This window comes from Notolepis coatsorum (genome assembly GCF_963971535.1).
Source record: "Notolepis coatsorum genome assembly, chromosome: 3".
Lineage (NCBI taxonomy): Eukaryota > Metazoa > Chordata > Actinopteri > Aulopiformes > Paralepididae > Notolepis > Notolepis coatsorum.
In genome coordinates this window covers 2794046-2807685 of record NC_140167.1, presented here as the reverse complement: position 1 = coordinate 2807685, position 13640 = coordinate 2794046, and the positions used below count along the sequence as shown (strand labels likewise).

The 13640-nt window shown below is 44.5% G+C and overlaps 1 protein-coding gene across 1 annotated transcript; it reads left to right on the top strand.

Moving 5' to 3' along the window:
* Positions 1 to 1354: 1354 nt before the first annotated feature.
* Positions 1355 to 13436, top strand: LOC311225538 (uncharacterized protein). The gene is made up of 7 exons (XM_084310871.1): positions 1355 to 1595; positions 2134 to 2225; positions 9150 to 9232; positions 10616 to 10874; positions 11483 to 11557; positions 11944 to 12075; positions 12872 to 13436. Exons 3-7 carry the CDS (start codon positions 9164 to 9166, stop codon positions 13156 to 13158), a joined length of 822 nt encoding a protein of 273 aa, XP_084166997.1. The 5' UTR covers positions 1355 to 1595; positions 2134 to 2225; positions 9150 to 9163; the 3' UTR covers positions 13159 to 13436.
* The last annotated feature ends 204 nt before the right edge of the window (positions 13437 to 13640 follow it).

The window sequence follows — 13640 nt, the reverse complement described above, 5'->3', positions numbered from 1 at the left end:
GCTGATAGAGTTGTGCCTTCCTGATGACTTGTCGTTGGATAAAAGTGTCAGCTAAATGTAAATGTATATATAGAGAGGCTCTCTCTCTCTCTATATATATATAGATAGGCTATATATATATATATCTATATATAGAGAGAGCCTTTCTCGTGACAGCACTCCATCTGTTACTGGCTTGTTACATCTCGCCAGTCTCCAACAAACTGGTCTGCTGTTTTCACCACCATGTGTCGCAGAGCCCCTTTCAGAGCCACTCAGGAGGCGTTGATTGAAAGTCACTTTGAAAGGCACAACCGCACCAATAGGGAGGTGTTGTCTGACGTCACTTTAGTTTCCCGCGCGGTCCACCCGTTTAGGGATTTATCATTGGGAACATGTATTATCGGCTATTGTAATAATTCTGCCTCATGAACATTGGCAAGCTTTCCATTTTTGCACAAAAATTGTTCCCTTATATCACTAACATTATTGTTTAAGCATTTTTGGTTGAAATAAAATTATACGTAATTATTTTACGATTAATTGCGAATTGTTTCATGTTGAGCTATAGATTGTGGATGAATACACACAGAAAGGTACACCATGCTCATGTTCATGACAAATGTTCATGCTTTATTTGTTTTAAACGAGACGATTAGAAATGGGCAATGGGGAAGCGTCTAGTTTTTTACCAACGGATTTCCAGTTCCGCGTTCGCGTTCTGCGATCTGATTGGCCACTGACGTTTCTGGTGCGATCTGATTGGCCACTGACGTTTCTGGTCATGTGACATGCGCGCCCAATCGCAGCAAACTACCTAACGCCTAGTTTATCACTGGTTAAGCTTAGGCGACTCTTTCAAAGTTGGTTAAGGTTAGAGTTTGGAATCAGGGCTGGTGTTCTATCGCCCTGCTCTAAGACAAACTCTAACCTTAAACATTAAAAAGAAAAAAATACAAGATTCCAGAAAAACGTCAAGGATGCTACACAAAAAAGTCAAGACTTATTTCCATTGTGGTCCTTGATATAGATAAAGATATTATTTCATTGTGTATTGATTAACTTTACATTTGCGCTTCATTACTTTACAAAAGTTATACTGGCACATGCGTCTAATACAGCAATGGATTATGGGTAAATGCAACGTTAAAGCAGTGCAAATCTAAGACTGACTTTACATTAAACAAATGACAATAATATAGTATAAAGTAGGGTATTATTTGGACTAAAGAATGGTGTTGTCTCACCCTACTCGCATGTTGAGGTACAGCACCATACATTATACACTGAGAAACCACGGCCGAGAGTGAGCTCTCCGGGAACAACCCCACTGTGCCCGTGGCTGTCCGGCGTAAAACTCCAAAAAGAAGAAGAAGAAGAAGAAGAAGAAGAAGAAGAAGAAGAAGCTTTCTCAGCAACCATCTTCCGGTCTTACTTCCTGCGCTAACGTTCTAATCTAAACTGCTGCCACCTGTTGTCACGGAGGGGAATTGTAGCCATTTTGTATAAATTTTAAAAAAAATTGAAAAATACGGGAAAATATTTTAACGGGAGGACGGCGGGAGAGAAGGTTGAAATACAGGAGAATCCCTGGAAAAACGGGAGGGTTGACACAGGTATGATTTCAATATGTGCGTCTTCACCATGCAGACCTGTGTGGTGTGGACTATGTGTGTGTCTGTGACGTTACTCATACCTATAGCCTAGCATTGCAAGCGTCACAGTAAAGTCCTCCCTGTGAGGCACGCTGCTGAAACAGCACTAGAAATTAGACATTACATCTTAAATTACAGCGGCTGATTTGGTCATTTTATGATTCAAGGCAGGTTTTAGGCTCAAAATGTGAATCAAACAAAAGCTAATCTACCAGTGAACCAACATCCTGCATTATGGAGACGACATGTTTACAAATGTATGGCTGAACTACATTTACCAGGGCTGTGTGCACGTCCTGTGCTCGCCAACACTAAACACATTTTCACATCAGCTATTTAAAGTGCTGTTGAGGAAACCAATGAGTATTTCCACAGAATAGCAAACAACGTGAAAACACCCATAATTATGCAAATGATGCAGCTTGTCATCGTGCGACTCTCAAAACAGACCCTCCCCTCAGTTTAGGAGTGATATAAAGAGGCCCGCCTTTTTGTTTAGAGTCGGTGAGCTCAAGAGAAGAACGAGGAAGCCGACGTTTGGGGCAACATCTACATCCAAGCGTAGAACATTCAGCACGTACCCAGGAACAGGTGAGCCTTCAAAATATGATCTACACTACCTACTATACTAACATGTCTACTACTGTGCACTCAACACTGCAGCGCACAAGTTTCAACACCGTTTGATGATCATTGTTGCTCAGCTGAAAGAGTTGTGCCCTTCCTGCTGTCTTGTCGTACAGAACCTGTAAGTCGCTTTGGATAAAAGCATCAGCTAATTGACTAAATGTAAAAATGTACATTCTATGCTTCTATAATGATGTCTTGATTTATTACAACTCATCCACTTCGCAAACGGACTTGAGGCGAGGACTTTAAGAATCCCACGTGAGGGTGGCAAGATGCGACTGCTGTTACCTCGAGTATCGGAGGGGACTCGTGCTATGTATGACTTAGTCCACATTGCAGCCGGCTTGTGGGAGGCAAGAAACAGCGTTCAAAGACAGGGGAGGGTTGAATTGGATGATACGAAAATTGGGATGGGAGAAAAAATAGAAAATGGGATAAAAAGTGGATAAAAAAAAAGAATCCCACGTGAGAGCTGCCGTTTCGCACAGGAAGCGTAGGGCTGTCCTCGAGTGAACACATTCTGAATCTAATAGTCGTGAAACGGCTTCAACTAATGGAGTTGATTTCAATCGACACGCAAGTAGAATTGTGTTTCACCCGTATGCAATCGTGCAGAGGGGCCTCTTTGAATCTTTCTAATTAAGATTTCTAATTAAGATATCGATGTGCTGCCGGGTAGCGCAGCGGACTAAGCGTCTGTCTACCACCACAGAGACAGTGGGATCGAATCCAGCTGTGGTGCTTCCGGGTTGGCCGACCGTCCATACTAACACAATTGGCGGTGTTAGCGGGTGGGAAACCCGGCGAGGGTGGGTCCTGGTCGTTGTAAACAGCGACTCCTACAGTTCGGTCGGGGCGCCTGCACAGCAAGGGAAGGATCTGGGAGAGGTAGTGTGACCCTCCACACGTTACACTCCCCCAGTGAGAGTCCGCGCTGCCAGGTGAAAAGAAGCGGTGGGCTGGGTACACATGTGTCGGAGGAAGCATGTGATAGTCTCCGCCCTCCCGGACCGACGGTAGGGGGTAGAGTGCGCAACGACCAGGAAGGGGATTGGGAACTAGACGCTTCCCCATTGCCCATTTCTAATCGTCTCGTTTAAAACAAATAAAGCATGAACATTTGTCATGAACATGAGCATGGTGTACCTTTCTGTGGATATTCATCCACAATCTATAGCTCAACATGAAACAATTCGCAATTAATCGTAAAATAATTACGTATAATTTTATTTCAACCAAAAATGCTTAAACAATAATGTTTAGCATTTTAGCAATTCAGCAATTTAGCATTTATGCAGGTGAACACCAGGAAAGCGGCAGGCCCAGATGGTATAACAGGACGCATACTTAAGTCCTGTGCCAACCAGCTAGCCCCGGTGTTCACCGCCATATTTAATCAATCCCTGGCGGAGTCAGTGGTCCCTGCCTGCTTCAAGATGTCTACCATCATCCCTGTACCGAAGAAACCCTCCCCAACATGTCTCAATGACTACAGACCGGTGGCACTCACCTCTGTGGTCATGAAATGTTTCGAGAGGCTGGTCAAGGACCACATTTGTGCTCCCTCCCCAGTGATATGGACCCTATGCAATTTGCATACAGAACAAACAGGTCCACTGACGACGCGGTCTCCCAGGTACTGCACAGCACCCTCTCTCACCTTGACCGTCAGAAGGGGGGCTATGTGAGACTGTTGTTCATTGACTACAGCTCAGCGTTCAACACCATAGTCCCCACCAGACTGGTGGACAAGCTGATCGAGCTGGGTCTGAGCTCCGCCCTGAGCGCCTGGGTACTGGACTTTCTGAGTGAAAGACCCCAGGCGGTCAGGGTGGGGGGTCAGACCTCCAACACCATCACCCTGAGCATCGGGTCCCCCCAAGGCTGTGTTCTGAGCCCCCTGCTGTACTCACTCTACACACACGATTGTGTGGCCAAGTTCAGCTCCAACTCCATAGTGAAGTTTGCAGACGACACAGTGGTGGTGGGGCTGATCTCGGACAACGACGAGAAGGCCTACCGGGAGGAGGTTGAGGTACTGGAACGCTGGTGCCAGGACAACAGCCTGCTCCTGAACATTGGTAAAACCAAGGAGCTGATCGTGGATTATAGGAGAGGACAGCAGGAGACACACACACCACTGATTATAAACGGGGCTACCGTGGACAGGGTGAGCAGCTTTAAGTACCTGGGGGTCCACATCTCAGAGGATCTGACATGGTCAACACACATAGACACAGTCGTAAAAAAGGCGAAGCAGCGCCTCTACCACCTGAGACAGTTAAGGAAGTTCAGAGTATCGGGGAAGATACTCCAGTCCTTCTACTCAGGAGCTGTAGAGAGCATCTTGACCGGAAACATCACTGCCTGGTATGGAAACAGCACGGCACAGGACAAGAAGGCCCTACAGAGAGTGGTGCACTCAGCCGAGCGTACCACGGGTATTGCACTACCTCCCCTGCAGGTTCTATACAACAAGAGGTGCAAATCCAGAGCCTGCAGAATAATGAAAGACCCCCACCACCCCAATAACAGCCTGTTCCAGCTGCTGAGGTCAGGCAGACGCCTGCGAACCCCAGCTACTAGGACAGAGAGGCTTAGGCTCAGCTTCTTCCCCCAGGCCATCAGAGCCTTGAACAATGAACACTGAGTCCCACAGAACACTGAACTATCCACACACAAGCACACATGAGCACACACACGACACGCACGCTGTGCACGCTCACACACTAGCAGCCACTTTAACACTTTAACATGAGCAGGCACACACTCATGACGCACACACCCACACTTATGGCCAAAAAGGAAAGGCCACTTTAAATTAGTATAACAACAGTAACAGTGTATTGCACTACCAAAGCTACCTAGCATGTCCTATGCTCTGTAAATAACTATGTACAGATACCGAGATGTCCCACCATGTTACCTGTTACCTGTTTATTGCACAATGTTGTTTTTTATTGGATTCTATTATATGTTGTACCACTGTATTGCACATCGTTGCGGGCAAGACCACCCGCATTTCATTGTATACCTGTATGCCGTGACAAATAAAACTCTTGACTTGACTTGACTTAGTGATAGAAGGGAACTAATTTTGTGCAAAAATGGAAAGCTTGCCAATGTTCATGAGGCAGAATTATTACAATAGCCGATAATAGATTTTCCCAATGATAAATCCCTAAACGGGTAGACCGCGCGGGAAACTAAAGTGACGTCAGACAACACCTCCCTATTGGTGCGGTTGTGCCATTACTTTACAAAAGTTATACTGGCACATGCGTCTAATACAGCAATGGATTATGGGTAAATGCAACGTTAAAGCAGTGCCAATGTAAGACTGACTTTACATTAAACGAATGACAATAATATAGTATAAAGTAGGGTATTATTTGGACTAAAGAATGGTGTTGTCTCACCCTACTCGCATGTTGAGGGAGAGCACCATACATTATACACTGAGAAACCACGGCCGAGAGCGAGCTCTCCGGGAACAACCCCACTGTGCCCGTGGCTGTCCGGCGTAAAACTCCAAAAAGAAGAAGAATTAGAAGCTTTCTCAGCAACCATCTTCCGGTCTTACTTCCTGCGCTAACGTTCTAATCTAAACTGCTGCCACCTGTCGTCACGGAAGGGAATTGCAGCCATTTTGTATAAATTTTAAAAAAATAATTGAAAAATACAGGGAAATATTTTAACAGGAGGACGGCGGGAGAGAAGGTTGAAATACAGGAGAATCCCTGGAAAAACGAGAGGGTTGACAGGTATGATTTCAATATGTGCGTCTTCACCATGCAGACCTGTGGTGTGGACTATGTGTGTGTCTGTGACGTTACTCATACCTATAGCCTAGCATTGCAAGCGTCACAGTAAAGTCCTCCCTGTGAGGCACGCTGCTGAAACAGCACTAGAAATTATACATTACATCTTAAATTTCAGCGGCTGATTTGGTCATTTATGATTCAGTGGCGGCTCTGCCACTAGGGGCGCAAGGGCGCCGCCCCCCCTTCAGGCCCTGCCTGGTTATATGAGAGTAGAACAAGAAAAAGTATCTTTTAGTTTTTTGTTTTATAGCCCTATAAATAATATAAACATGTTTAAAATGAATAATATTTACTCATTTTAAGTATGTTTGTATTTCCAATGCACAATATAACGTTATTATCGCAATTAAAAAACACTCGTTTTCCAGAGCAGGAAGTGACATCACGTTTTTTTTATTTTTTTTATTTTTTCGTATTTCTCGGCCCGGGCTATACGCGATAGCGCTCTGAGTGCGCGTCACAGTTTGATCGCTGTATCCGTCACAGCCAATCAGTGCATAACGCGTTGTGCGTTGAAATATGACTTATGTTGGAATCCGGGCGCGATTTGAAGCGGTCTAGCCAGTAGCGTCAAGAATATCTGTAGCCGCATTTCGCGGAGACGCTCTCTGATTGGCCGACGCCAGTATTTTTTTCCGTAGCAGAATTTCACAGAGACGATCTCTGATTGGCCGAATCCAATTTCTAATGTTCCAATTCTAGGTTATTCCTAGGTTGGTCGGTGGAGATAGTTGTGTTGTGAGAATGATGCAGGCAGCTGTTTGTCTTAGACGAGCGTGCCGTGACTGCAAGTTCTTTAGACTGTTAAGCTTAGGCACTCTTTCAAAGTTGGTTAAGGTTAGAGTTTGTCTTAGAGCATGGCGATAGAACGCCAGGTAGTTTGCAGTCTGTTCGAGCGGAAATGGACAAAGGAATGTACTTGTGTTGTGCTAACGAGCTAACACTTGGCTAACAAGCTATATGGCTGATGCAGTCTGGAGACAGACTACAGTGGACAGTGGTCTGGAGTACATCATCAGTGGATTATACACGTTTATCAAGCTCTCCTGCCCTGGACGTTTCAACTAAACAGTGAGTCTCTCTCTCTCTCTCTCTCTCTCTCTGGTTAACGTTAACTTTTGTAAATCGTTTTTTTTAGGAGCAGTACTGTTAGGCTACTGCTGGCCATTCATGAAGCGAGACATTGCTGATTGTTTATTTATTTTATAACACAAGACTATGACTACCAACTGCCTAGCCAGGTGTATCAATCTTGGATGCAATAATAACGTTACCGCACACTGACTGTGTCGATGGCTCATTGATTTAACTACTGCAGCTCTCTCGGATTGAAAATACGTGGATTATGGCTTGTTCAATATCGTCTATGTTTGAATGAATGAGAACTTTATTAACAGATTGCAGAATGGGTACAATACAGTACGGCTCAATACACACAATTGTTAAGGGGATGCAGACCAGAGAAAGACGTTTGTCTTGTTTACATCAGGGTCCCAGATTTTCGATTCATATCGATAGTTTAATAGCTAGCCTTGGCTCGTTTAACAATATGCAAAATATGTGTACAGCCCTGTACTCATACTGAAGTTATTCTTGGTATATAATAGGTCTGATTGTGTAACGAATCGATTCCACGTCGCGCTGTGTGTGAGAGAGAGAAGGAGAGAGGGAGAGATCTGCCTGTGTTTGGAGACGGGGCGAGTTTTGTTTCTAACTTTTCTATTTATATATTGTGTTTCAAGTTGTGAATTAGAGTCTAGACTATACTTTATTTGACTGGTTGTATGTTGTTGTAGTAACAGCTGAGCGACTCGTTCATAAGAGCCGATTCATTGCCGTGAGCGTGAGTCGAATCGCTCACGTCTTGCCATGAGTCTGTTGCGTGGTACTGTACTGTACATGTTTGCAAAATGTTTGGTATAGCGCCCCTAGTGGCGAAGTACCCACCGGCCGCCACTGACCAGATTGAGCTAGAAGCTATCATTTCCATCTATTAGTCCTATGTCCTAACGTTACATAGCTATTTAATCACAATAGTGTCGCACGTGTTTTTGCGGGTCCAGTCCGCGGAACGTTGACAGAATTTGCAAAACACCTTATCTCCGGAGGCATCAAAGTCATCAGGATACTGTTCTGCTCTGAATTGAGGGCTTATTGCGGAATTTCTTAGCTTCTTGACGATGTCAACATCAAAGCAGCTTGAGCACTGCTGCGCGTTGTGTGTAACCCGCTCTAGCGTCCCCGCCTCCCCGGTCATGTTGTGTGTAACCCGCTCTAGCGTCCCCGCCTCCCCGGTCATGTTGTGTGTAACCCGCTCTAGCGTCCCCGCCTCCCCGGTCATGTTGTGTGTAACCCGCTCTAGCGTCCCCGCCTCCCCGGTCATGTTGTGTGTAACCCGCTCTAGCGTCCCCGCCTCCCCGGTCATGTTGTGTGTAACCCGCTCTAGCGTCCCCGCCTCCCCGGTCATGTTGTGTGTAACCCGCTCTAGCGTCCCCGCCTCCCCGGTCATGTTGTGTGTAACCCGCTCTAGCGTCCCCGCCTCCCCGGTCATGTTGTGTGTAACCCGCTCTAGCGTCCCCGCCTCCCCGGTCATGTTGTGTGTAACACGCTCTAGCGTCCCCGCCTCCCCGGTCATGTTGTGTGTAACCCGCTCTAGCGTCCCCGCCTCCCCGGTCATGTTGTGTGTAACCCGCTCTAGCGTCCCCGCCTCCCCGGTCATGTTGTGTGTAACCCGCTCTACCGTCCCCGCCTCCCCGGTCATGTTTGCCTTGCACCAAACTTTCCACCCAAAAACGGAATTTCAGTCCAGATTAGGCCAAATTCAGCAATATTCCACGTTTTGCAGTTGATTCCATTTTTATTGCATTCTCTCTTCCCCCCCTTCTCTATCTCTCTCTCTCCCTCTCTTTCACTCCCCCCCCTCTCTCTCTCTGCCCCCCCTCTCTCCCCCCTCTATCTCTCTCCCTCTCTCTCTTTCACCTCCCCCTCTCTCTCTTTCACCCCCCCCCCCCCTCTCTCTCTCTCTCTCTCCCCCCCCTCTTTCTCTCTCTCTCATGGACAGACAGTGTAGTGAGGATGAAGCTGGCTCTATTTCTCCCCCTGTTGCTGATTCTCTTGGCCAAGTCACTCGGCCTGAATGGAAAGGTATGTGAAGGTGGAAAGAGCCTATAATCTGCGAGGGGTTGGGTCTTGGAGCAAGACCGATGGCTTCAAGGTGAAACACCTCACACTCTTTAAAGGGGAACGCCACCTGCATTGATATCAGAGGTTGAAGAGGAGCTGCCACATGTTCAAAAATATCATCTAGTTTTACTGAACATTCAGATCCGATCAGATCAGACAACTCTGCCAGATTGTGTCCCGGTATTTCAAAGCAATTCAGGATAGGATCACCCTGATCCAGATCCAGACTTTTCATGATTACTAGATCCTGAATATCAGTGTTTTAATCCTACAATTCTCCATCTAGTGGATATGAAAAATAATACAAGGAAGACAAGAGACCACATTGCAGAGACATCTATAATGTCTAATTAGAATTATATTTTTAAATACATAAAGGACATAAAGTCATAATGGAATTGTAATAAAGAAAATACTCCCACTAGGGTAACAACAAAAAAATCATTCAAAGGCAGCTGGATCATCCAGGCGTGCTTTGAGGAGCAAGTCAGTTTTCAGTTTATTTTTTTTGAACAAATGTTTTTTATTTACCCTTTTTTTACATGAACCAAGACAAACAATACGGTAACAGTAATAAGTAAGGGATAATGTATAGCTACGAGGTCATTGTCGCAAAATAATTGACCGACACGTAGTTTAAAATACCGAGCCGCTTCGGCGAGGTGTTTTAAACGTCAGTGAAGGTCAATTATTTTGCGACAATGACCGAGTAAAGCTATACATTATCCCGCTTATTACATGGCTAACTTACTAACAATATACCTAATTCATTTGACAAATCGCAGTTGTTCTGTGGCTCTGTCAGCCCAAATAAAGTGATTATTATTATCGCGGGCAGCCTCTGTTCTGGCTCCGCTGTAATCTACACACACTCCGCTGTCAGTGCAGCCGCGGCAGGTGTGTCTGATTTGCTGCACTGATGTGGGCTTGATTGCCAACAGCTGCGCACATCGGTCTCATTATTGTCCCACAGCGGTCATTATTGAAAAATAATGACCGCTGTCGGGGGGCTATTGACCAATCACAAGCAAGCATTTTGGCGAATGTGAAAACGCCATGTAATAATCAACCATAATTCACAGGACAATAACAGAAATAATAATAACAATAATGACAGTCCAGTAATTAAATCAGAATGAAAATAGACTAAAAGACATAAAAATAATAAATACAATACCATGTGCTCTCGCTCGCTCTCGCTCCCCCCCCCCCCCTACAGGACCCCCACGTGGACTATTGACTTCGACTGTATTCCTGCGGTTGCTCTTATGGTGCCGTCTGTCAGGCGCTGAGGTTCTGGGAGACACTGTAGACAGGGACGGTCTGAACGAGATCTCTTCACAGGTTGTTCCTGACGGAGGGACAGTGCAGATTGACCAAGAGGGAACTGGACTCTCCCAACAAGCCTGCCTGTCTGACATCCACAGCGTGCTGAGAGACATGGCGGAGCAGAGGATCGAGCTGAGACGCAGACATGTGGAGCTGCAGGCGGTGACAGACAGGCTGAGGGACATGGAGGCTCCGATGACGGAGCAGAGGGTGGAGCTGAGACGCACACAGCTGGAGCTGCAGGCGGTGACAGACAGGCAGAGGGACAGTAAAGGTATTATTGACTTTTATTGTGGCACAGCCATGGTGGGCAGCTCCAGTTTATTGCATGAAGACACATGTGTCTGTGTGTGTGTGTGTGTGTGTGTGTGTGTGTGTGTGTGTGTGTGTGTGTGTGTGTGTGTGTGTGTGTGTGTGTGTGTGTGTGTGTGTGTGTGTGTGTGTGTGTGTGTGTGTGTGTGTGTGTGTGTGTGTGTGTGTGTGTGTGTGTGTCTTTCTCAGCCTCCCTCTTGGCTTATAATCTTATAACCCATGAAATGCAAGTGATATGTGATGCTATCTTTGTCTCACAGGCAAACAGGTGTCTTTCTCAGCCGGCCTCTTGGCTTCAGGACATGGACATAGTCTTATATGAATATTCATAATTGCTCATAATATATAATAATATTAACATGCATGATAAATCATAGTATCTTGTATCAATAACCAGAATAAATCACAGCCACTGTGGGGCAGCTCCAGTTTATTGCATGAAGACACATTAATGTGCTATAAGAGACCTACTCATTAATACACTGTTATGTATGTTGTGTATAACAGGTTATAATCCATTATAGCTCTTAAGAAAAAGAAAAAAGTGTTATGGTCATTTTCTTTTTTTAGCTGCTCTTGAAACCCTCAATGTGAGATCAAATGCCACAGAGAGTGAGGTGCGGGCGCTGCAGAGACAGAATGCAGGTAAGGGATTTTAATGTAAAAATGTGTTAATTTGTAACTTCACAGTCTGCTACAGAGTGATGGTATATCGTGTGTGTGTGTGTGTGTGTGTGTGTGTGTGTGTGTGTGTGTGTGTGTGTGTGTGTGTGTGTCTTTCTCAGCCTCCCTCTTGGCTTTAGGATATAGATACAGTGTTATATGAATATTCATAATTGCTCATAATGCAACTTATATAACTTATGTCTTATATCAATAACCAGAATAAATCACAGCCACGGTGGGGCAGCTCCAGTTTATTCCATGAAGATACATTAATGTGTTATAAAGAGACCTTCTCATGGTTAATACACTGTTATCTTATAACCCATGAAATGCAAGTGATATGTGATGCTATCTTTGTCTCACAGCCAGACAGGTGTCTTTCTCAGCCTCCCTCTTGGCTTCAGGAGATGGATACACAGGGCCTTATAACACTGACACTACCCTGGTCTACAGACGCGTCATCACGAATGTTGGCAACGCTTATAATAAAAACACAGGTATGGTGGATACTAGATGACACAGGTGACAGAATGTGTTCATACTGTAATGTTGCCAGTTATTACTTTGTAATAGTATGTGTAAGATACAACCACAAAGACATGCAAGCAACTGCCATTTGTGTTGTGCGTTTTAGCTAAATGTTAGACAGTTTTACCAACAGGACTATCATTGATCCTTACAGCAATTCTGTTGGGGAGATTATGGGATACTCACTAAGAAAGATAAACCATTCCTCCTCCTGATAAAGATTAAACAGTATCAGATCTGTTTCTTTCTACACATTGCTTATTGTTTCCGATTAACATGACGACAGATTTTTGGCAACATGTTAGATTTCTTATTTTATCTCGACAGTAATGGATAGTACTAAATAAATAAAACGTTTGACACCAAAATGAGAAAGATCTGTTGTTCTGGTAAGGGGCAGGAGCTAAAACAACAAGATCCAATCAAATGAACGACCAAGTCAAACGATTGGAATGAGCGAGCTGTCTTATCAAAACCTTGAGTGACACGCGTGCTTGTTGTGCATATAACAGTTGCGTGTGTACACAAAGGTCTGATCGGAAAGGGCGTTGTCGAATTCAGTTTAAAGATTTACAAATATTCTGCCAAAGATCAACAGGCACCTATTGCTCCTTTAATTTACTATAAATTACTTTTAGTTTATCATGCACCGTGATAATGGAAGTATGGGTCCGGTAATGTTAAGGGCTATCGTAAATAACAATTTATATTTTTCTGTTAGTTGGATTAGAGGAGCGGACAATGATGATCTTGTTTCTCTAACAGGCGTCTTCACGGCTCCAGTGGAGGGTGTCTACCTGTTCAATCTCTTCATCTATAGTGCGCATGGAACATCTGCATCCCTGGTTAAAAATGGTGTAATTGTAGTCAGTGCATATGGACAGCAACATACCCAGCATGTTTGCTCCTCAAATGGAGCCTCACTTCTACTAGAGGCAGGGGATGTGGTGTATTTGCAGCTCAGGGTAAATGCACGCACCTTAAATGCACGGATTTGGGGCGATCAGGATCACGAAAATACCTTCAGTGGCCATCTGTTGTTCACAGTGTGACGAGGAAAATGGAACAGTACTAGGGATGCTCGATATTGGCTGTTTTACCGATATTGTCCAACTCTTAATTTCCGATACCGATATCAACCGATACGATATAGGCAATGTTCCCCCCCCCCCCCCCCCCATTTTTTTTTTATAATTTCAGGTAATTAACATTACATATCTCTTGTTGTGGAATTAACAACATTATGCACACTTTTGACAATAAATAAAAAAGAATTTGTTCTTACTTGCTTGCCTGGGTAAATAAAGGTTATAGAAATGTTAAAAAAAAATATATATATATTTTTTTTTGAAAACCGATACCGATATTTTCCGATATCACATTTTAATGCCGATATCGGCCGATAATATCGGACATCCCTAAACTACTATTATTTCTGTTTACATTTGCATTTGTTCAGTGTCCTGCAACATGTAATATGTACATTACAGATAATTTCATGAACATCCTTTTATACATTTGAAAAGCTCTATTA

Coding starts and splice junctions, on each gene's coding strand:
- LOC311225538 (XM_084310871.1), top strand. CDS start 9,164: ATGAAGCTGGCTCTATTTCTCCCCCTGTTGCTGATTCTCTTGGCCAAG. Junction 9,233..10,615: donor CACTCGGCCTGAATGGAAAG/GTATGTGAAGGT, acceptor ATCTCTTCACAG/GTTGTTCCTGACGGAGGGAC. Junction 10,875..11,482: donor CAGGCAGAGGGACAGTAAAG/GTATTATTGACT, acceptor TTCTTTTTTTAG/CTGCTCTTGAAACCCTCAAT.